Source organism: Triturus cristatus, chromosome 1_2 (assembly GCF_964204655.1).
Source record: "Triturus cristatus chromosome 1_2, aTriCri1.1, whole genome shotgun sequence".
Taxonomy (NCBI): Eukaryota; Metazoa; Chordata; class Amphibia; order Caudata; family Salamandridae; genus Triturus; species Triturus cristatus.
This window is the reverse complement of record NC_140580.1, coordinates 359,502,282-359,527,742: the sequence shown is the minus strand read 5'-3', so window position 1 is coordinate 359,527,742 and position 25,461 is coordinate 359,502,282. Positions and strand designations below refer to the sequence as shown.

The following is a 25,461-nucleotide window of genomic DNA, read 5'->3' as shown; positions in this document are numbered from 1 at the left end:
CGAAACTATTCGAGAGCGTGTGAGCACAATGCTCGATATGCGAAATAGCTTGCAGCGATGTTCCTACCCCTACTCAAGGTTTGAAAAAAAGGAATAAATAATGTGCTCTTAATGGACACTCATTGAATTAACTTTATCTCGCATTTGGGAACTTTTAAGTCCATCATGCATCAGGAAAGAAAGCTCTTTAAGACACGCCCACTGGGGGCGAGCATGTTAATAAAATCAGCCTACAATGCAAACCAAATGCGCGCTTCAGTGTGTGTTTCCGAGCAGCCCATGAAGAAGCGGCGAGAGGCCGTGAAACGCGTTGGCAATATTAATTAAGTGGGAGCATTCAAACAAGCTGCATTACATTGCCGGATGGCTGAGCATCGTCGAGTGCCCTCTCAAAGCTGGGGAACTTTGTTGGATAACTTATTGCACGGCATCCCTGCCGTGGAGGGGGCACCATCGTCAGCAGGAAAAGAAGGTATCCAGCTGATTGAGGCTTGTGATTTCGAAACTATTCGAGAGCGTGTGAGCACAATGCTCGATATGCGAAATAGCTTGCAGCGATGTTCCTACCCCTACTCAAGGTTTGAAAAAAAGGAATAAATAATGTGCTCTTAATGGACACTCATTGAATTAACTTTATCTCGCATTTGGGAACTTTTAAGTCCATCATGCATCAGGAAAGAAAGCTCTTTAAGACACGCCCACTGGGGGCGAGCATGTTAATAAAATCAGCCTACAATGCAAACCAAATGCGCGCTTCAGTGTGTGTTTCCGAGCAGCCCATGAAGAAGCGGCGAGAGGCCGTGAAACGCGTTGGCAATATTAATTAAGTGGGAGCATTCAAACAAGCTGCATTACATTGCCGGATGGCTGAGCATCGTCGAGTGCCCTCTCAAAGCTGGGGAACTTTGTTGGATATATATATATATATATATATATATATATATATATATATATATATATTACCTACTGGCGGTCGCCAGTAGGTAGTTATAGTTAGGACCACGTTTCCATAGGAAATCCGCAACATTCTATTTTGAATAACTTTGGCGCCGGTCGACGAATCCTCGCGAATTTTTCAAAATAGGTGGGGCGCTACGCTCCGCTCCTTCCCTGAAAGTCTCGGGGGGATTCGTCAAGCGGGGGCTGAGATAAAAGGGGGGTCCCAAAACGCGTTTTTCCCATGCATTTTTCCATAGGACCTTTAGACAGGGCTACAGCCCGAACGGCTGAACAGAATTACTAGAAATTTGGCAGAGAGGTAGTCCTCAGGTCAAGGAAGTGCCTTTTGTAGGTTTGGTGTAAATCTGTTCAGTAGATTCTGAGAAAATAGCCTTTAAATCAATATATATATCTGAGCCAGCTTACGATGCGCTTACGGTACGCTTACCGTACGCGTACGGTGGCGTGCGCGAGCGCGATTCTGATTGGCTCTTAGATCTTAGTAAACATTCGAATCGGCCGAAACCAGGAAGCGGCGGCCGCCATTTTCTCTCTCGCACTGAGAGTGATGTTTAAAATATTAAGCCCAAAAACATGTAAAGGGGCTGTTTAGACAGCTCCCACACACATAGCAATGTTGAGGGAGTCCCCAAAGATCCCCCAAGGCCAAAAACGGAATTTTTATTTTTTCGCTAATTTCGCCGATTACGCTTACCGTACGCGTACGGTAAAAAATTATAAAAAAAAAAAAATTATCCACACTCTCCCCACCCCGTGTGCAATTGGTGCCCGAAGGGCACCAATTGTGCATGGCTTATTAAAGATGAGTTAAACTAAAATATTAAAAAAAATAATAATACAAAAAAAAATTATCCACACTCTCTCCACCCCGTGTGCAAATGGTGCCCGAAGGGCACCATTTGTGCATGGCTTATAACATATACGAAAAATTAAAATATTACCTTTCAAAACGAAGTGCATCATATGTCCTCCATGTGCGCACGGTGCGCGAAGCGCATCGTGCGTACATGGCCAATCTAGCGTAACGTGGGCACGCGGTGCGCGTAGCGCACCGCGTGCCCACCGTGCGTGCACGGCACTAACTGCGTAAAGTGGGCGCGCGGTGCGCGAAGCGCACCGCGTGCTCACTGTGCGCGCACGGAACGAACTGCGTTAAGTGGGCGCGCACGCCACGAATGGCGTAAAGTTACTTAGCATTTAAAAAACCGTACAAATTCACTGAAAAAACCATAGGTTTCACACACGTTATAGTTAGGAATTAGCATTTAAAAAACCTTGCAAATTCACTGAAAAAACCATAGGTTTCACACATGTTATAGTTAGCGGAAATTTTACTGATAAAAAACCAATGAAATTCCCCCGTTATAGTTAGTGCAGGCAACTATAACTCACGCGACCGCAATCTTCTGCTGATGACATATGTGTCTTTGTGAAAAAAAAATATTTGTAATATATGTATAGCTAAAAATGTATGGAAGAAGACATGGGCAAATAAGTGTCTAAATACAGTATTAGCATCAGCAGAGATTGCGGTCGCGTGAGTTATAGTTGCCTGCACTAACTATAACGGGGGAATTTCATTGGTTTTTTATCAGTAAAATTTCCGCTAACTATAACATGTGTGAAACCTATGGTTTTTTCAGTGAATATAGATATAGATATATATAGATAGATATATAGATATATAGATATATATTCAAAATAAGATATTCCTCCTCTCAGGAAATAATCGTCCAGCACTCCCAGGCGGTTAGGTCACTCGGTTTTTATTTAAATGATAAACATCATCAACACGTTTCAGCAGTCTCAGCTGCCTTGCTCAGAATATATATATATATATAGCACTGCAAAACAGTCCGGTAGCTCGGGGCTTTACCTTGTGGCGGTCCGAAGTGAAATTCGGCGTTTCTTAAAGTATCAGCATTTCTTCCTTCACTCATGAAAAAAGTACTTTGGACTCACCAAGATGCTAAATTCTGTTTATTATGTAACAGAAAGCCTCACACCGACGCGCTTCACCATTACGGCCAGCTTTCTCACAGTAAAGCAAGTCATGTTCTGCTTCCGTTTACATACACTAGTGCATTAAACATAAAAAGTGGACTAGCATATTACTGGTTCAAAATGTTGCCCGCCATCTTAGAATGGCAAAGAATCACTGTTTACAAGGCTCTTCAACACATGATTGTGATTAAAGAAAAAGTGCAAATATTTCCGCCACTCTATCACAAGGATGATGTCATCAGTGGTGTCATGAGTGATGCCACTGACCATGTCATGAGTGATGTAATATGTGACGTCATGAGCAGTGGATTGCGGGCGCGCGAGTTATAGTTATCTGAACTAACTATAACGGGGGAATTTCAATGGTTTTTTTACGAGTGAAATGTCCAGCTAACTATAACATGTGTGAAACCTATGGTTTTTTAAGTGAATATATATATATCTTCAGAGTATGTAGATATGTAGTGAAGGATAGTAAATTAGTGAATATTTACCTCTTTCTGTGAACTTACCTTTTATCCCTCAATATAACTGTACCTATATTCTGCCCTTTGATATTTGAGATTCGATATTCTCTACCACAACATACACCTTTATGTACACTGTGTCTACACTGCAAGCTGAGAGCATTTTGCATTGCAATGTTTTTACATATTTCCATTGCCCATAGAATCTGATCCCCTATTGTCAGGAACGTGTTGGATCATCAATCAAGTTGGGTTTCTTCCAATTATCTTTAGTAATTGCACCTTTAAGGCAGAATGCAAAGGTTTTTGTTATGTATTTTGCAGCATTTGCGCATTTAGCAAAGCGGTTACAGTATTTCCAATAATTGCTGCAATATATTTTGGAAACCATAGATGAGATTTACGGTCGATTGTGTTTTGCTCGGATCTCCATCCATTTGAACGGAAGTGACTTACTGCAAGCAGACCCCTGGAGACCTCGCATCATTCAGCGCTGGGTACTTCGCCTGCCTCACTCCTCCATTGTACAACACGTTTGCCTGGAAGCTCGCAGCCTGCCTTCATTTCTTCATTTTTAGTGCCTTCCTTTGCAAAACCGTGCCTAATTACAATTATACATCATGGGTGCCATCTGCATGCAGACACTACCTAGGCTTGTTCTTGGATATTCTAAATGTTTTTACATGCTGCATGGCATGTCTGAGCTGTTTCAACACAGTCTAATTTGCCTCACTGCAACTTTCCATTTCATGCCTTTTTTTTCTTTTCTTATCGTTTTTTATATAGAAAAATATGAGTAAAATGTCTTCCTTCCCTTTTATTGACCTCATTCTTGTCACCCCATCAGCGGTGCATTTTACATTTCACTCAAATTCAAAGAATGCAAATTTGATTCGCCTGAGGGTACAAGTCATCACTGATCATGAGAAAACAGGGAAGGCCTTGCAAGTCTGTGCCATCTGCAACATTTGTCGATTTGGTCCATGTGATGGAGTTCTTTATTGGAGTCTGGAACTGGGGACCGCTCACTCCTCCGTGCATGGCAAGGCTTCTGGATGATGTGTGGAGACGAAACGTGGAAGATCAACGTATAATCAAAAACAATGCAAGGCTATTGTCTTAATACCTATCTAGTGCGCAGGTAACATAGTTCAGAGGGCTTATGCATCTGCTGCAATAATCTGTGCACCAGGTGCAGTCAACATGCTTGAACCAAAGCAGGAAGAGCCAGCAATGTCATCTTTTTGAGATGGATAAAATGAGTACCAATTAGTCGCTAGAGTGCTGTGACATCTCGAATTAAAGGAGGAGGAGATGACAGTGTTAAGTGAGATGAGGACTGAATTCACTGAGAGGGCATTGTCGGTCTTTCCTGTCTGTGAAGGGAGGACTTTACCACTCACTGGAGATAGGAGCTTTTTACTTAGTGAAAGAAAGTATGTTTGGGTGAAATGAGAAAATGTGTTGTACAGTGCATTTCTGTAAGAAGCTTTAGCTATTAATTGAGGGTGGTGAGAGCTCCACTCAAGAAATTAACACAATCCATTCAGATGAACCACACCACAGAGTCACTAAATAACCATGCTTAATATGCAAAGCATTTATGTAGCACTCAACCACTAATAAAGTGAAAACACAACACAAGAAAAATCCCGAACCAATTTAGAAGAATAGATATATATTAATAAATAAAATCATACCAAAGTGACAAACATCCTATCAGCAGAATCAGTTATGTTTTTTTTTATTTTAGTTGAAAATAGCACCATAAAGCACAAAGAGCAACTCACGGGTATCTGCTCTCGCTGGACCAGTCAACGTGATAGGTTCAGGCCCACTGTGATGGAGCAAGAGGCAGATATAGCGACCAGGTTCATCCTAGTGATGAGTTTTACTCTTCAAAGTCCGAGTCCATGCGAGTAGCCTCAGCTGGAGGTCAGCCAGATGACACTTGGAATCACTTCAGGGGATCTTGGGTTCAAGGCTAGCTAGCAAGCCCAGTCTTCTTTCTTCAGACAGCAGAGCAGTTTTACTTCTGGATCTTCCCAGGGGTTTTGGGGTTCCATTTTTATACCCAGTGCCATTATTTGTGAGGGGGCAATCCCTGCCCTACTCCCAAACTAGTTCTGGCCTATTTTTCCCCATCCCCTAGATTTGGCTCTAGTCTGTCTAGGGGGACAAAGGCAGGAGCAAGCCTGGTGTCAGGTTCCTTTGTGTGTGCTGCAGGTAGGGTCCTTTGAAGGGTCATGAGCGCACGGCACACTCCTTCTCAGCCATCCTGTCAAGAAGACCAACTCCCTCTACTCCCAAGTCCTTTTGTCCTTATGCCTGGAAGGAATACACAACACACCACTGGAGTGTCATTCAGTCATGTGACCCTAAATGCTGGCAGAAAGGCACGTTTGGTTTAGACAGGAAAATGCCAACTTTCTAAAAGTGTCATTTTCAGAAAAGTAAATAAAATTTGATTTTACCATTAAAGAGTATTTTAAAATTACAATTCAAATTTGTGTTAGAAGTATTTATCTAATTGCTCCCAAACTGAGGTTATCACTTAATATGTGTAAAGATAACCCAGTCTTGCTACTGTAAAAAATAACTTTTCTACCAGGGCATGTAAAACTTAAGTACACATGCCCTACTTTTTAAATAGTATGCACTCCACCTATAAGTCTTTAGGGCCTACCTTAGGGGTCATTTATAAGTTTCAAGAAAGTCAGTTTTAGGCCTGGCAAACAGTTTACTTTGTCAGCCTGAAATGGCAGTTTACAGCTGCACTACAGACAACAGTGGCAGGACTGAGGCATGTTTTACAGGGCTACTTTAGTGGGTGGCAGAACGAACGCTACAACCCACTTGGCCCTGAGTATATGTAGTGCCATATGCTAGGGACTTATAATTAAATTAGATGTACCAATCAGGTGTAGGCCAAAGTTACCAAGTTTAAGAGTAAAAGCACAAGCACTTTACTAATGATTTAGCAGACGTAAAGCATGCGAGGTATAGACAGCAGACAATCGCCTCTTTCAAAACTGTTGCTTTGATTGCACTTGGGGTGTTTCATAATTTTAATCATGTTCTAAATTGCTTTTTCTCCTGTGTAATGTGACTTTTCCAATTTCCGACATTGTCTAGAAGCACAATTATTCATTAGATAGATGTAAAACTAACTATAAAACTTAAAGGGACATGGCCCCAAATATTTTGAACAAGGCAATAATGAAGCATACTTGCTTTGAGCCATTTATGCTTTGGTAAGAGAAATGAAGCAGTCTTATGCAGATGCAAAGTTAGTTGAAAAGATGGAGAAAAAGTATTTGCTCTATTTTTATGGTAACAAAACAGTACAACATCAATTCACAAATGTATTTGAATGCTAAATTTTGCAGCGTATGGCCCCAAGCGTCTCTTCCACCCATTATCTTTCCCTTGCCTGCATTACAATACGTGAAATTTCCCCCTCAGGTTTATAACATTACGAGAAAAGAGTATAAAGCACAAATCTGCATTGAAATATATGTTGGATCAGCAAGAAAGGATGGTAATTGATAAACACTCTTGTTGTGTGTTTCATCCAACCTCTTAGCAGTCAATTCTGGGCCAAATGCATTTCATACAAATCTGTTCTAAGCCATGCATAAGTAAACTTTCGGGGAGTAGAGGAGATTCTGAACAAACATTTGCTAGTTGTTTCCGCCCAGAAGCACCTTACAAATGTACTTTTGTTAAAAATACATATAAATCGGCTCAATTCACACACAAACTTGTAGCTCTGCATTCATATACATACACCTTCTCAGAGGGGTAAAATGTGAGACCTTTGGCAATGCACTGCAAAGCTACACCGTTTGCATTTTTCCAGGCGTACTACTGTATAAGTCATGTGACATCTGCTTGTTGCCCAATATGGAGGTAAATATAAGGTACAATTCTGCTTCGAGGAAAGGGAGCATGATAAGCAAAGGCACTTTTTTTTAAAAATCCTCTCGGCAGTGAAAACATTTTTACCTTGGAAAAACCCCTTTCTTACACCCCATCAACTCTGGGGCTCTTCTATTGCCCTTCACACTCTAGAAGTAAGACTCAGGACATTTCCAAGGACAGAAATGCTGAATGCCCCACATTATTCTTCGCGCAGGATTATTCTAAGGCTACAGCGACCCGGCGCAAAGCTTTTCTCAACATGAGATCTGCCCTTCGCTCCATGCGAGCCAGATATGGATTATTCCACTCGTGTCTTTTTAAGGTTACCTATAACAACAACAACACTATAACATATGAGGACCCGGTTCGTTTGCAAAGTTTTATCAATGCGCACACTACAGCTCCTATGGATTCCTCAGGACCTTCCTCTTCACATGTTATATGAATGATTTTGTACTGCTTACTTTTGCTGTATTCATTCCTTTGAAAAAAGAACCTCAAAGTGTTTGTCTTATATTTACGCTGATTATTTGCTCTTTTAGTAGCAATGTAGTTTAATGTTATCTTTGGAATATCATTTGCTCATATTACTTAGAATTTTATTCCCTGATTTTTTGTCTTTCTCTTGTTTTGTTTCCCTCTAAATTCATATTAAACATGTTTTTCTTCGCTTTACAGTTACATCCTTGTTATGACGCGATTCTTCCCCAGTTGAGTCGATCCTCCCTAGACGTTCGTCAGCTCCATGTCGTTCCACCTACCCCCGTCTTTCGTTTTCGTTTGTGTAAGTATTGTTTTTTGTTTTGTAATGTTATTTGTCTTTCAACATGTAATCTGTTCTTTATTTTTTTGTATACCCGGTGTCATCAGCAATTTAAATTTTTCTTTCATTCTTGACTCTTCTAGGGCTTTCAATTTTGTACTTTTTAACTTTACTATTCTCTTGTTTCTTCACTCTATAGCTTTTATACTTTTTTCTCCTTTCATCACTTTGTTTAATTTATGTTTGCAGCTTCTCATACATATTTTCTTCATTTCTCTTTCCTCAGCTTTTGTTCTCTATACCTGTATCATTTTTTCACTCTTTTTTAGGTTCATTGACTTAGACTCTTCTTTCATTCTCCACTCCTTTTCTTGGCCTATGCCTTGTACTTCTTATATTCCTTATTGTTCTGAGTCTGAACCTTTTATCATGTTACTTTTTTCTTTCATTTCATACTGCTCCTTGATTGAATTGGGCTCTCATTCTACAATTTTTGGTCAATTTGTTTCCATTACTCTATGTCATTAAAATTGATTACCTGGAACATAAGGGTTTTAAATTCTCCCATTAAAAGACAACGGGTTTTGACTCACTTAGCCAAATTAAATGTTGATATTGCTTTTTTGCAAGAAACTCACCTCTCGGAGGATGAATCATTGAAGCTGAAGAGGGGTTGGGTGGGAGAAGTTTTCTTTTCTCCAGGTGACGGCAAACGCAATGGAGTAATGATACTCTGTCGCAAATCCCTCTCACTTTCACTCATCTCTCAGGAGTCGGACACTTATGGTAGATGGTTGAATGTTAAGTTGTCTTTAAGGGGTGTTCCAGTCTCTCTTCTAAATTTCTCGTTGCATAGAAGATAACTTTATTTTGGCTGGTGATTGCAATCAGGTTTTTGATCCATTTATTGATAGAAACTCTAAAATCTCCTTTGTACCCAATAAGCCTCATAAACATTTTCTTCATACCTTTGATCAACATAAACTTCTAGACGCCTGGCGACTTTGCAATCCGACCACCAGAGAATTCACTTTTTATTCCCCTTCTCATCATTCCCAATCTAGGATTGACTATATTTTTGTCTCCCACAATATCTCGCAAACTCTCACTCATGCAGAAATTGGACCTATTTTGCTTTCTGATCACGCTCCAGTTTTAATTGGCCTTGACATTTTACCTAAAATTACTGGTCCCAGGAGATGGTGTTTTAATAACACCCTCCTCTTAGATCCCGAATTTACAGCCTCTTTTATCACTTTCTTTGATGAATTTTACATGATTAATCAAACTGAATCCATCCCCTTTCATACTTTGTGGGATGCTTTCAAAGCCTCTGCAAGAGATTTCATAATTTCCTTTGTTGCAAAGAAACGAAAAATTGCCCGTAAACATATTTCAGATCTCCTTCAAGACATTAAGAGACTGGAGCACTCCTACTATACCTCACATTCACAAGATTGTTTAACTGCGCTTATCAATGCCAAATTACAATTTCACAAAAAGTCCACTGAGGACGCTTCACTTTACTTGTTAAAATCCAGTGCCAAGTTTTACGGTGGTAAAAACAAAGCTGGGAAAATCCTAGCCAATTACTTGAAAGTTAAACATAACAAACTAAACATTGAATCAGTTTATGATGCTAACTTGGATATAAAGTTTAAAGATGGTGACGTTTTAAATGAATTCTCTCTTTTTTACAAAACATTATATGCTTCTGGAACACAACGTACTGAACACTCCTTATCCTGTTTTTTCTCTAATATTCAAAAACCTCACAACGCTCTTCCAGATCTAGCTTCCTTAGAGTCAGAGTTAACGCAGCAAGAATTGTCAATAGCCCTCCAGACTCTTAAACGTGATAAAGCACCAGGCCCCGATGGTTTCACGGCTGAATTTTACACGCACTTTTCCAAACTCTTATCGCCTAAATTACATTCTCTAATTAATTCCTTTAGTTCATCGGGACATTCTTCTGGCTCGGATTTGTCAAAGACCGTTATATAACTGATAATACCAGACTTCTTTATTCTAATCCTAGAGCAGCTGTTTGTGCTAATGGATTGATATCTCCATTTTTTGATTTAAGAAGAGGTGTACGTCAGGGGTGCCCTCTTTCCCCTTTCCTTTTCAACCTAGCTTTGGAGTCATTCCTCTCTAAGTTACGTCAGAATGGAAATTTATATGGCTTCCAAACACTACATTCTCATATTAAACTCGCAGCTTACGCAGATGATATCCTGCTTTTCATGTCCCGACCGACTGACTCTATTCCTGCCTTTTTAGCAGAAGTACAAGCTTACTCCAGCATATCTGGTTACAAATTAAATAATAAGTGTGAGATTTTACCTTTAACAAAGTACACTTTCAAACCTGATTTTATTGCCTCTAATTTTACTTGGAGTCCCAACTACATTAAATATCTAGGCCTACATGTCACATCTTCAATTTCTGACACAGTCTCGTTGTGCATGAATAAATGTATACAGAAGATCTCAGACCTAACTACTAAGTGGCATACTCTTTATTTGTCATGGTGGGGTCGTTTAGACACTATCAAGATGATGTTATCGCCTATAATTATATATAATATTTCCAACATCCCAGTCCCTATTCCCCCCAAAAAATGTAGGAAGATTAATACTATCCTCTCTTCCTTCCTCTGGAATAAGAAGAAATCCAGAATGTCTATATTTAGGTTAATTCGTCCCAAAATTGAAGGTGGAGTCAACTTTCCTGATTTCACGGCGTATCAAAAAGCATTCCTTCTACGTCAAGCCTCTTTGTGGTTATGTGATCCTAAAGAGGATTGCCCCTTATGGGCTACAATTGAATGCTTTTTCTTATTTCCCTTTTCCTTTGATGAATATCTCTCCTTCTCACGTAAACCCCAAGCTTTATCTACCCCCATTATTAAATTGACCTCTAAACTCCTATCGCCTCTTTCTTCTTTTTCTCATGACTCCGTAAATTCTTTTCTTAATTCTACAATTTGGCATAATCAAAACGTACTTATTCGGAATAAACCTTTTTACTGGAAATCCTGGCATCAGAAGGGCCTCATTTGGATCCACCAGCTTTTCTCACACTCAGATTTTTTATCTTTTTCCTCAGTCAGTCATTTATTCAACCTTCCTGTTTCATATATCCACAAATATCTTTTACTCATAAAAGCCGTAATGGACACGCATACTCAATTAAAAGCCTCAAAATTGTGAACCCTGTTAATGTCCACACCCAAAGCTTCCAAAATATATAATTTTCTACATGACACTAGCGGGGTTCGACAGAAATCTAAAAGTGAAGAGGCTTGGGAACGTGATTTTGTATTATCTTGGCCAGTGTCTTTATGGAATAAATTATGGGCTAGGATTCGTAAATCTTCTAGAGCTGCGAGTACAACGCAAACGTTGTTTTTTGTTTACAATCGACTTTTGCTGTCACCGAGTGTTCTAAGCAAAAATTACAATGATGTGTCTGATATTTGTTGGACATGCTCTTCCCCAAAAGCTGATTTATTCCACATGTTATTTTCTTGTCCTACTGTACATAATTTTTGAAAACAAGTCTGGTCTCAAATTAATTTGATTTTTGGCACTGCATTTTCTTTTTCCTATACGCATGTTTTTCTAGGAAGCATTTCATCATGCTGGGAGAATGTCATGTTTAATTTTAAAATTGTTTATTTGTTATTAGCAGTTGCATTTCAGCAAATTACAGCAAATTGGAAAGATTCCTCTCAAATTTCTTACAAGGCATGGTGGTATGCTGTTTGCCATAATCACAGGTTAGATACTTCCTTTGTTTACCCCATTCACTTGGCATCGAAAAGATTGGATCTATGGTCACCTACCACAATTTACTTAGATACATGTGCCCGTCGCTCTTTTTCATTACTTCCAAATCAACAAGAAGTTTTGAAACCCCATTGAAAACCCTTATCGTTCTTAAAATATCTAATTTTTCAATCTATGTTTTGCTAGCCTGATTCTTTCCTTAAATTGCTACTTTTCTATTATGTGATGTGCATTCATTGTTGGAGTATTTTGTTTTTATGACATCTTGATTTTGTTCACTAATAAAATGTTTTGAACTGAAAAAGAAATGCTGAATGCCAATAAACACATGTTTTTCAGACATTTGCCAATTCTAACCACGCATTGATCTTCCACTCCCCACCCCATGTATGGAGTTTACTAATGCATAACTGCCCACATTTGTAGCATACAATTACACAGTAGGAAAAAATTGACGTCTGACAGGCATATGTGGAGCTATCGTCAGCCATAGACATTGGTTTACAACCGTAAAGGAGTTTGTGAATTAGGCCTCATGTGCTTTAAAGATAGAACAAGGGACCTGCACCTCTGCCCCTTAGCCCCGTTCACTGTACATGCAGAACAGCACACATATTACTATTTCATGTGTGTACATACATAGTTATCCATTGTAATACTCCTGAATACGTACAATTCCAGGAAGAACCATGGAATTATTTATGAACTCCAAACAAATGAATCGATATGTTTGAGAACCCAGTCTTGAACAAATATCTGACTGTTTTCAAGAAGTTTTGTGGTCTGGGTTCTACTTGTTTCACTTTCTTGTCTCCTCTGCAAAGACAAGAAGAATGCACACGACCATTCGTTGCACCAGGCCGCTTGCAGTTGTCACCAATTGACAATTCCTAAGTCCCTCTTTTAATGCATTGTGTGCTTCTACTGAGAATTAATTGGACAGCCTTGTACAGACTGCAGATTGACGGTCCTTTTTATACCTACGCAGAATCATTCATTGCTGAGGTTTTGTTACCAGAGAGGAAAAGAACTGTCAATGTAATTAAGTGCTTCATAAAACCAGCATTCAGACATGCAAATGGCTCGAACTCTGTGACTCCTATTTCTAAGGGGATGCACTTAAAAGGCTTTTCAGAGTACATTCACAAAACAATTCGAACAACCCCTTATTCTTAAAGCATTAAAAGATAGTCTGTTAATTGCAAAAGCATGAAAGGGGCATTCTCACCTCTGGATACGACCACTCAGGAGAGTAATCCGTCACCATGAACAGGCGGCCACTCTGCTGTAACATCCCAAGTGCCCCCTGGGCGGCAGCGGAAACGACCTCAGCCACGTGCATGTAGGCCATGGTGGTGACTCCATTTTCTGTGTTGCCGAGCTGCATGTTGACTTGCTGGGGGCTGCAGCAAGGTATGCACATCTCAGCCTGGCTGTACGCTGCCCTGCTGCCGTCATCTGCGTGAGGCAGCCCTCCGTTGTCACCTGCCACCAACTGGTGTCCATAGATTGTGTTGCCACCATTTTCGACGGATATGAAATCATTAATAAGGTCAGAAAATTGGTTGCTGAAGGAGATGTCAAAATGATCTAAGTTCAGCTCCATGTTGGAGTTGTTGTTTATGTTAGGGTGAGCAACAGGGTAGAGCCCTTGCACCATGTTCCCTTGGAGTATGGGGAGGCCATTCCCGTTTCTAATAACACCATTGGCTTCATGCTGCATATAGTGTTCCGTACTGCAGGCTTGAAGCTCGCCAGCTTTCATCAAGTTGTCATTCCCTTCAGCTTGTTGAGAGGTCTCCATTGTGACTTCATTCTCCGCAGCCATGGCTTGGAAGTTTGCTTGGTACTGCATTAGCTGCAGTGAGGAGGTTGCCTCTATTCTAACTTGGTCCACTGTGCCATTACAGTTGGAGGTTGTTTGGGGCGTAACCTCTGTTTTCACGTTGGGCATTCCTAACGTGTTTACGTACGAGTTGTTTGCATCGCTCAGATTGTTATGTGAGGGTTGTTCCAGAGGGATGGGCTTGCTGGCATCCTGGAGGAAGAAGCTAGGGGAAGGTGTTTGGTGGACGTGTGGACTCTGCACCGTGTGATTGTAGCTGTTTGAATAGTCTTTGTTGGAGTCAATTGCACTGAAATCCATTTGCTCTAAAGTGGTACTCGGGCTGAGACCCCCTCCAGAGGGAAGCAAACTGGAGCCTGCTGTTAGGGTGAGTGAGTTCGATGTGGAGGTGTTAGAGAAGCTTTCTTTAGACAACTGCTGGTCAAAAGATGTGTCCTCAGTTTTGATCTCTTTAACTAGAGCAGCGCTGAAGTTGAAACTGCGATCCGTACTGGATGACCGCCTTATGTTGGCGTTACTGCTGTCCCCCTTCAGCCCCCCTCCACCATATGTCTGCCCCTGCTTGGGATTGTTGAGGAAACAGTCTGGGTCAAAGTTCATGGTGGTTTCTGACATCTTTCTGTTGTTATCGAGTGTGGTGGAGAGTACCAGTTCTTCAGCAACGTTGGTGGACAACATAGACAAGCTCTCTGAATTGTTTGACGCAGGGAACGCAAACTTGTGTCCATCAGAGCTCACGGCAAGAACCAGTCCTTGGGTAGCTGCATCAGAGGACAAGAGGTGTTGGTTGGGGCCGGCAGTGGGAGACATGGTATAGACCGCTTCGTTCGTCACTTCGGACATGAATACAGTTGCGCTTTGCGATAGGCCTCCCATCACAGAAGCAACCGCCATGCTGGAGACACCTGTGAACACTGGGCTGTCCGCCATGTCAGGGTCACTATTTAAGCCACTGCTGATCGACACAGGAGAATTCTGGGTGGTGTCCGGCACCTCCACCTGATTGGTGGAAGATACCTCAGTACTGCTTTGATGGAGCAACACTGGTTTTGCCACTTTCCCGTTCCTCTTCTCCCGACCGGAAGCCTTGCAGTGGCTGTGCTCGTGCTTGCCCTCCGAGACATCGTTGTTCTGCACTTCGGAGTGCACGCTGTACCCACCTGACCTTGCCTCGACCTTGGGCGAGATGATGCGATGCTTGGCACTGTTGCACTTGTGATGTACGCTGCTCCCCGCGCCTGTGACAATCAACAGCAAATAAGTGGATTCATTAAAGGATAAATACAACAAATAATTTTAATTGTGCTTTCCCCTGACTTGTGCGGCCCTATAAAATGCACTTTGTTCTCGTTCTAATTATCTCGTCTAATCATAACGGTTTCCTTGAATCATTAAGGAAGGGGTGAATTAGGGGGAAAGAGATAAAACTTTCACTCCCATAAGAAATATGTGTCTTATGAAACCAGTCGCATCTAATTCACTTGTTGACAGTCAAAATGCCTCTCAAAAGAATTCGCAGGGCAAATAATTAACGCGATGGAATGGAGAATAACGGGTGGGTCAGGGGTCAAAGTCAGTGAGACTTGAGAGTGTTTGATTAAACTGATGCCTTCTCTCCAGCAGGCACAAAAATTGATTTTACTTGTTTCCGGAAAGCTGGAGAATTAAGGAGCCTCTGGCACATGATTCTCCCCAGTTGTCTTGTTCGTGTGCAATCTCTAGAGTTGGCAGTGCATTTTCTGTGAAGAATTGTCCCATGAATGTTTGATTCTAATTGATTCATTTTTCCCAGAAAGAAATAGGCAGCTTAATTAATGCAGAATCACCTTGCAGGAAGCGAAAGCTTATCTCCCTCCCCTCCACGCCGCTAATGGGTCCAATTACAAGCAGCTTTGCTTGGTTATTGGGAATCCTGAAGTGCAAGCACTTTGCTTTTACAAGCATTTAGACCGTTTGCCTTGCAATTGAAGGCCTGTTTTTCATTGATTCGACCACAAAATGAAGGCATTGGTTTGGTACAACCACCACAGTTTAATTCTTATTTGACATGCTCTGCTCTGGGCACTTAGTAGCATTTTTTGAGGAGTAGAGGAAGTTGTCAGTGCTTTGGTTCTCCTAGACTGACATTAGACAGATTATAAATCCCTTACCAACAGGGACATCAGATTAGCAAATTAGAGGACACTCAGTCCACTCAAGGGTGTGGATTCTAGAGTTCAAAAGTGTGGTTCTAGAGTTCTTCTTCACATTCAATTCTACAATTTTATTGTTCACATTTTTAGGGAAAGAGGTCATCGTAACCCTACTATCCTCTAATTCTCTGATGTGAGTTAGACGCACAATTTCGCTTGTAGGTATAAATGGCTTACCAGCATTGGTAACATGGTCATCCTGAATTCAGTGCCAGGGCATTGAAATGTAAGTGTCACAGAGGCATTACTCCTTCGCCCTAGATCTTTTTCACACAGAAAAATGTTTTCTTACCTACAGTTTTAAGGCACTTTTAAGTATTTCCCCATAATATTAAAGAATGTTGGGCAATGAGAGAGAGAATCGCCCATACCCAACAAGCACTGCTAATCTTGGTTTATTATCAATGTCATGTAGCTGAGTTCATTGTTTGAAAACTGTTTTATATGTTGAAAACATGTCTCTTTGGTATATTTTTGGATGAATTGTCTGTGATCTCAGGACTATTTTCCAGAGTTATGTCACCAGAGTTTTAGCTTTCGTCAGTTAATTGTGCTCTGGAGCTGTTGCTAAAAGGTGGTTACCTAGGAATGGGGTCTAGGTTGGTATTAGCTTTACCCCAAATGTTGACTTTATTGTGGCCAGAACATTTTTGCCCCCTCTACAGATTCTAATAGAACCAACATGTCTAGTGTTTAGGGACCCAGAAACATTAATTTTGGCTATGTGCTCAGTACAGGTGATAATATTTTCAAGGATTTAATTTTTTTCATGTGGTTTCTTTCAGTGGCACATACATATGATGTTTAATCACTCTCATGACAGGAGTAGCGTCTATTATGAAAACGGTTGACTAACTATCATTTTAATTCCTAGAGACTCAATCTTATTGTTAGGCACAAACAAAACAGTGTGCCAATCGAGTTTAGTGCTCATGCTACCTTGGTATACAATTGTAGTCTTGTGATACATGTTGCTAAGTTAGGAATGGTTTCATCTGTGTGAATGTATTTTTATGTTTTACTATTAGGTGATCTGAATGGCATGCTGCCCTAATTTTTAATTTTTGTGCTCAAATTGTAAAAAATGTGCGGGCTTGTAACACCCAGGATTCATGAGTACACCTGATCTCTACCACATTTCTAGGCACATTGTTATGGAGGGAAAAATAAATCTGGAGTGCCTGATGTAATTTTTGTTGTGACTGGAGAGAGAGAAATAGAGAATGTGAATGGGTTGAATTTGTCCATAACACCTCTCGATCCTTGAATGACAGGCGCATGCGAGCATGTCTGAGGTGGCTCAACCTGAGAGCAGAAAAGGTGTTTGTCAGTCTGGGGTTAGTATGTTTTGTGTGTGGTTCTCTCAGTCAGTGAGCCATTTTGTTTTCCCACAAATCACTGTGGACTCCGGCCTAAGAGTGGGCTGTCTCCTACAACTAGAGAGCCATGAATATAAATAATACAAATTAAGTTTAGACTAATTGTATTTAGAAATGGCATTCTGCAAACATGATTTATAAACATTTTACGAAGTATCTCATTTGGAATGTTAATTTATACTAGTATACTCTTATTATCTTAGATAGTCAATCGAGAAATGATTGAATATTACTTATTGGTGATTCCATTTGAAAGGTGCATACCTTAAATTCTTTTTAACATTTTTAACAAAACCGCTTATTGAAATGTGGATTTCTAACTGTAGTGTTACGTATTTTGTTATACTGGTTTGTGATTCAATACCATGTGGTTATGAAAAGCTGCTAAACTAAAAATTAATTAAAAATAGCAACCACTACTCGTCTAGTGCCCATGGCTTTAAATGTTTTATGACTATGATAACGACTGCCAGGTTAGCATTTCTAAATCAATGTTTATGCATGTATAGACATTTCCGGGAATTGTTTTTAAAAGTGTGTAGTTTACTTTGTCAACAGAGTTACAAAGGTGTCAGAAATAGCTCAATGAATGTGAATCCATAGTGTTGGTCTCGTTTTGACATTTTATTGCTCTGTAAATTGCATACATTTTAGTCAATAGCCATCCTATTCAAATTTGTCATGCCATAAGTTTTTTTACATTTTCACAAAACGTCTCAATGACATGTAAATTTATAGTTGAAATGATGTCTAGTTTATATTATTATTTTGTGATTTAAAACACACGGTTTAAGCTAAACTGATAAATAACATTGCATTGAATCAAAAACATGAAAACTACATTTAAAAAAGATCCAACTTTACCTTATGCAGAGCATTTCCTAAACTGGTGACATGACAATATACTCTGATTAAGATAAAATGCTCTGTGAACCATCATGACCACATCCATATATTTCTGTATTAAGGAAAAACTATTTCTTCGCTTATAGACATTTCCCGAATAGTTCTGAATATATTGTGTTGTACACGTTGGCAACCATTATACATAGGTATTTGGCAATAATTATTACAAATGTAAGTACTACATGGCTTTTCACTTGGTCACAATGTCCCTCTATCTAGGACAGAAAAGGCTTTCTAAATAAAAATGAATGAACAGAGAGTTTCCAAATAGGTAAACTTATCAAATCAGTTTGCTAGATTCCTTTGTTAAAAATCATCATCCAAGTGTTTCAATGGCTTACTGGTCCTCCAAATACATTCTATGTATTTGTGAGTTTTTCCTCCTCTATACAGCAAAATAAATACCATGGCTCTCAATAAGGTTGGCCTGGAAAAGTCACGGGGATATTTCTCTAAACTGGAATTACTATTCGCAGAGGTCCAAGGAGTTCAAGTAGTGGAGGTGAGCAATGGTTGGTGTGAACATTTAAAGCCTGAAACTGGGATCAAGACAGTACTAGATATGAACCATTTGCCAAACATTGCCAGAGTGTGGAAGGGCAGTAAGGGGATACGGGAAGGAGGCACTGTTTGTTGATTTATGTAGACAAGAACAGAAATGTAGTGTAAATGGATGGCCAGAAACTACATTAATGTCAATTCCTACTTCTCTCCAGGAAGCTACATGTGATACATAACATCCTCCTTAAAGGGGAAAGGAGAAAAATCAGGTCTCATGGAACACATCTATTTCTCTATAAGACTAAGTCATATGACTGACCAGATACTTTTTCATGGCTGCCAACAAAGCCTCTTGCTTTTCTGAGCGCAATACAGACGTGTTGGTGTGAGATACCATTTTGTTCAAGGATTGGGACTCCCAACATTTGTCCCTTTTTTCAGAACAAATTTCAGGAAAACTGGAAAAGTGTCCCTTTTTGCTGACAGTTGTTGTTTCATCTGCAGTTGTAACCCCCATACTGTCCTTGCCTGCAAAGCATTTGGCAGCTGTTATAATGTAGTATGAGCACTGCTTGAGGTCTATAAATGAGGCTCCTGTTGCATGTGGGGTTGTCAGATCCCGTTCTTCTCTGGGGTGTGGAAGGGAGGCAATGCAACCCAAGGTCCAGGAATATCTATGAGATATGGGAAACTCAGGGGTCGTCTCTGCACTCCCCGTAAAATTTTCAGAGACACCAGAAAGATCTTGTATTCAATTAAGCTGATTGATTTTTTACTAGTGAGTTGTGTTTAATTAATGGACTAATAAATGGGGATTGCGAAGGTGGCCACTTTGTGTAGCTCACATTAAGAATACAAAACGGAGGAGCCTAGCGCGCATCCAAGATGGTCGCGTGAGCACAGGGCTCCCCGGACCCTTTCTGCTCCTCGGAATAAATCCTGAGACTATCCTGATTTGGTGCATGGAATCTGGGAGATGAAGACCAGCGGATCATATATCTCTTTTCGAAACTCTAATCGGACCTGGGAATCCTGAGTTATCGTCGCCGGAACTTTTGGGACCCACCCGACGGAGGTGGCCGGGGTGGAGATGACCCGTGGGGCCGGGCTGCAATTGAACAACAGCGGCCTCAGCGCGGTGCCAGTTACCGATTCTGCACTTTCGGTTTCGGTTTTGGCCTTCAGGAGATCGGCTGGCGTGCGTGCTTAAGGTGGCGAGGTGCCTCCTGGGCCTCTGCCCGAGGTTTGCTTTCACCTACTGGCGGGTCTGACGCCTCCGACCCCTACAACGGCAGTTTGTGGTCCTTTCGCTGGCACCCGCGCACCCCTTGATCGGAGGTCCCATTGAGTGACTGCGCTCACATGGCGGGCAAAGGGGGTCCGGAGGGGCGCAAGACCAAGGCTTCACTACGCGGGGGAGCGGTCCAGAGCAACAACATGGACCGCTATACCCAGGGCAGGGGGTCCCCTGGCGCTGCTGGCCTCTCCCCGGATGCTGCGGGGGGAGGCACGACCGTCGCTGCGGAACCTTCCCTACAGGACATTATGGGCGCCATCGAGGGCATCAGGGAAACTATCGCGACGCAATATGAGGCCCTGGCCCGTAAGATCGACACTGTCGCGATCGACGTCACCCTGATTCGGGCCGACCTCTCTAAAACCAACGGAAAGGTCCAGGCCCTTGACACACGGACCTCCACCCTGGGTGCGGAGGTGTCGGATCTGCGGGCCGCGCTTGGGGACATTAGAGTGGTCAACGACCATATGGCCCGGCGGCTTGAGGACTTCGAGGGACGGGCCCGACGCAACAATATCCGCATCATTGGGGTACCGGAGTCCTCCGACAGCCGCCCGGTGGACCTCGTGGTCGAGGAACTTATCCTGCAGCAGCTGTCCCCGGTTGGCCTAAGCAAATTCTTCGCTGTGGAGCGGGCCCATCGAGTTCCTGGCGGCCGGCCGCGGCCGGGGGCCCCCCCGAGGCCTATCGTGGCTAAACTGTTCCACTACAGGGACCGCGATGCTATTCTGCAGGCTTCACGGACCCGTGGCCCGGTCCGCTACGAGAACTCGACCATCAACTTTTACCCGGACTTCACGCAACTGGTCCAGAAACAGCGGATGGGATTCCAGGGGGTGAAGCGCCGTCTCCGCGAGCTAGGCCTGAAGTATTCGATGCTCTACCCGGCGAAACTTCGAGTGGAGCATGGAGAGCGGACAGTCTTTTTTGACACTCCTGTGGCCGCAAGTGACTGGCTGGACTCGCTGCCGGACGGGGGTGGCCGGCCCGGGCCCTCTGGGGGCACCGCAGGTGACGGGTCCCCTTAGACTGACTTTTGGTCCTTGCTTTTGCGGTTTTGCACTGTACAGTTGGGTCTTACTTCTTTTGCATACTGTGTTTTACCAGGACCCGTGAGGGGTGCGGGCGGGTTCGGGTCCCTTTCCTCCTCCGGGGTCTTTTTGTAGAATGGGGTTAGTGGGGCGACAGGCACACTGCAAGTTGGGGGGGGTCTTTGGCCCGCAGGGGTGCAGGGTGGGGGGCGTTGGACTTGGGGTGGGGTTGGGGGGGAAGAGGGGTTGTTTAGTTGTGTGTTTTTTGTTTACAGGGCGAGGTATTGATTTTTATCCATATTTGGGAGCGGTGCGGCGGGCTGGGGGCCTCTTGCTCTATTGGAGGGGATGGGGGGAGACGGGTTGAGGCTTATGTCGTGGAACGTCAATGGGTTGGGGGACCGTATTAAGCGGGGTGTTGTACTGCAATATTTGCGTCGTTTGACTCCTGATGTGGTGTTTCTCCAGGAGACGCATTTGGTCGGCAATGTCTGCCATGTGATGAACAGGGGGGGATACCGCCTCGTAGCCCATTCTGGTTTCACAACTGGCTCCAGGGGGGTGGGCATTCTCCTGCGAACCTCCCTTCCGGTGGAGATCACGAGGATAGTCTCGGATGACAGAGGGCGCTATGTGTGTCTGATTGGGAGGTGGGAGGGGCAGCCCCTTATCCTGGTTTCAGTCTACGTCCCCCCGGGCCTCCAGAACTCCACCTTTACTGATTTGGGTCGAATGCTGCTTGACCTCCCGGACGGCCTCCTGCTCATGGGCGGGGACTTTAATTCTGTGGTTTCGGGTGAACTGGATCGTCACCCACCGAGGACCCTCCCCGCTGCCCAGTCATGGCTGGGTGGGATGTTGGAGACCTTCGGCTTGGTGGATAGTTGGAGACTAATGCATCCGACCCAGTGCCAGTTCACCTTTCACTCGGGGGCGCATGGGAGTCTCTCCAGGTTAGACTACTTCCTTATGCCCGCGGCGCAGACTGGTCGGATTCGAGAGGTCAGACACCTGGCGCGTGGTATCTCCGACCATTCTCCGCTGTGGCTTCTCTTTGACACCGGGTCGCGGTCCGCGGGGCGGATAGCTCCCATTAACCCCTGGTACCTGCGGGACCCTGTGACTCGTGACAGCCTGGTTAAGGCCATGGACCAATACTTCAGTGAAAACGAGGGGTCGGTGTCGTCTGCATTGTCCCTTTGGGAAGCCTTTAAAACTGTTATACGCGGACACGCCCTCGCCCAGATAGTGGTGGCCAAGAAGGTTAGGAGCGAGGCGGTGGTGAAGCTGGAGACTGACCTCTCGGGGCTGGAGTCGGCCTTGGAGGCGAATGTTACTCCGGACGGGCTACATGCCCTTAGCCTGAAACAGTTCGAATATAGGTCCCTGGTCACTGACGCGGCCAAAACTATGTATAGGGAACAGCAGGGCCGATTGTATGACGCGGGGGACAAGGCGGGAAAGTTGATTGCGTGGCTGGACAAAAAGGAGAGAGTGAATCGTGTGGTCCCCGAGTTGCATGCTGCGGATGGTGTGTGTGTGACTGAGCCGGATGAGATTGTGGAATGCTTCGCTGACCACCTCCGGGCGGTGTACTCCCCGGTGACTGACAGGGACGAGGATGACTCTCGCCTCCTACTGAGAGATATTGCTCTGCCCGGCCTGTCCGTTGAGGACCGGGAGCGGCTGGACGCCCCTTTATCGTCGGATGAAATAGCGACCGCGATTCGTTCCCTTCGCTCGGGCAAGGCTATGGGTCCTAACGGTCTGCCCATTGAACTATACAAATTGCGTCCTGATAAGCTTGCGCCCTTCCTCAGCCGCATGTTCCGCGACTCTCTTGCGGCGGGTTCCCTTCCGGCCGACCAGCGCTTGGCCACTATAGTCGTTCTCCCCAAGGAGGGCAAGCCGCGTGACCGCTGTACCTCTTACCGGCCTATTTCACTGCTCAATGCGGAGCCTAAAATCCTGGCGAAAGTCCTGGCCAATCGATTGCTGAGTGTCGTGTGCGACCTTATTCATCCGGACCAATGCGGCTTTATCCCGCACCGCAACACCGCTCTTAACTTGCGGCGTCTGCATGGGGTCCTCGCCAGGGCGGAGCTCCTCACCGAACCGGCCGTGCTGGTTTCTTTGGATGCCACGATGGCATTTGACACTATTGAGTGGCCATTCCTCTGGGCCGTCTTGGATAAATTCGGCTTTGGAGAGGGATTTATTGGCTGGGTGAGGCTCCTTTACACGGGACCCATGGCTCAAGTGGTGGTGAATGGGCGGGTCTCTCGGCCCTTTGCCCTCGGCAGGGGCACGAGGCAGGGGTGCCCGTTGTCCCCGTTGCTTTTTGCTCTCGCCCTGGAGCCACTCGCTGCCTGGCTCCGTTGGGAGCCCTCGCTTAGAGGGATCCGGTGGGGCCCGGGCTTTGAAGATCGGGTCTCGCTGTATGCGGACGACATTCTCCTGTATCTCACCTCGCCGCGGCAGTCACTCAACGTCCTCTTTGACGTTCTGACCTCCTTTGGGAACAATTCGGGTCTCACGATCAATTGGTCTAAATCCTGCGTTTATCCCATCGCTGGTGGTCCTCCTCTCTTGCCGCCTCGGCTCCCGATTCAAATATCTCTGAGCGGCTTTAAGTACCTGGGGATATACGTTTCACTGGACCCGGTGGCTCGTTACGAGCAGAATCTTCTGCGTCCACTTCGGCGACTGCGTGAGGACACGGCCCGGTGGTGCAGGCTGCCCCTGTCCCCGCTGGGTCGGTCCGCGCTGTTTAAAATGATGTCCCTTCCCAGGTTCCTCTATGCACTCCAGAACTCCTTCGACGTTATCCCAGTGGCCTACTTTCGGGAGGTGGAGAGCCTGCAGAGGAGACTGGTGTGGAACGGCCGGGCGCGTATTGCTTTTGCCAAGCTCACTCTCCCCTGGTATGACGGGGGCATCGCGCTTCCTGACATTCGCAGGTACTATTGGGCCTCGCAGCTATCTGCCATTAACCACGCCACGTATGCGCCCGGCTTGAATCCGGCGTATGAGATGGACAAGTTCCTGCTTCCCGGCGGGAACTACAACAGGGCACTTTATTCCCGCCTGGCTGACCGGACCCTTACGGGTCCTACTAAGATTGCTGTGCGGACCTGGAGGGCTGCCACTGCGGCCATGGGCTGGAGTGAGCGAATGACATGTGCTACTCCCTTGTTTGCCTCCGACCGCCTGGGCAGCTTGTGGACCACCAAGGGGTTTGACCAGTGGGACACGATTGGTATCAGCAAAGTGGGAGACCTGTGGCACAAGGGCACGGTCAAGACTTTCGCGGTGCTCCAGGCCGACTACGAGCTGACCGACAGGGAGTTCTTCCGCTACGCCCAGGTTCGACACGCCCTGCTCTCGGTCTTCGGGGAGGGGACCAAGATCCCTGTTTCCTCGCCCCTCGAGGACCGCGTACTTGACGGACATGTCCCTGATAGTACTATTTCTTTAATTTATAAAAAATTGATTAATCACCGGGCGGATCTCCTGGTGCGCCTTCGGGAGGCTTGGACTGGGGATGGGGTCGAATTGGATGACGAAGACTGGCAGTCTGCACTGTCGTCCCCCAAGGAGGTTGCCATTCCGGCTCGTCTCCGGTTGGTACAGCTCAAGATTCTCCACCGGGTGTATGTTACGGGTCCGCGCTTGGTCGCGATGGGATTTTCCGACGACGGGCTCTGTAAACGAGGCTGCGGGCTCAGCGCCACCTTTCTTCATATCCTTTGGGAGTGTCGCGAGGTGGCGGACTACTGGCGCCGGGTCCACACGGTTATGGGACAGGTCACCGGGGTTGTGCTGCTGCCGGAGGTGCGTCGCTGTGTCCTGAATGTGTGGGAGCCCAATGACTACAATGCGGCTCAGACTCGGTGGGCGGCCCTAGGGAACATGATTGCCAAGAGGGATATAGCGCAACTTTGGGGCGCTCAACGGCCGCCCACCGTGTCAGTATGGAAGGAGAACATGGACTGGTGTATGTTTCGGGAGAAGACAGTGTATGTGGCCCGTGGCAAGCCGGGGGCATGGGGTAGAATTTGGGGTCAGTGGAATGCGTATCGCGGAGGCATCTGTACGCCCCCCCTGGTAGACACTGATATCGCCATGTCCCCCTGACCCTTGACGGCTCCTGGCGCTTTTTGTAACAACTCCATATGGACGTTCATCTCCCTTGATCCCCTTCCCCCCCCCCCTCCGTCCCCGGCCTCCCGGTACTCCTCTCTTTAGCGGATTGCTCGAATGTTCTGACTGGAGTTTCCCGGGGGGAGCCTGAACCGCACCGGTATCCCTCGTAACTCGCCTTTTGTTTTTATTGTTTTTTCTTTTGTTTTTGTTACTGTTGGACTGATGTTTGCTGTTCTTCGAGAACTATCTTG

At 44.6% G+C, this 25,461-nt stretch overlaps 1 protein-coding gene across 2 annotated transcripts in view; it reads right to left on the bottom strand.

The window, feature by feature from the left end:
- The window catches only part of CAMTA1 (calmodulin binding transcription activator 1), a 3,052,768-nt gene that overhangs the window by 616,878 nt on the left and 2,410,429 nt on the right, over positions 1-25,461 (bottom strand). For both annotated transcript variants that reach the window (XM_085604480.1, XM_085604488.1), the window contains exon 8: positions 13,141-14,996. In XM_085604480.1, the coding sequence (XP_085460606.1) occupies positions 13,141-14,996 (1,856 nt within the window). The remainder of the gene's footprint in view (positions 1-13,140; positions 14,997-25,461) is intronic.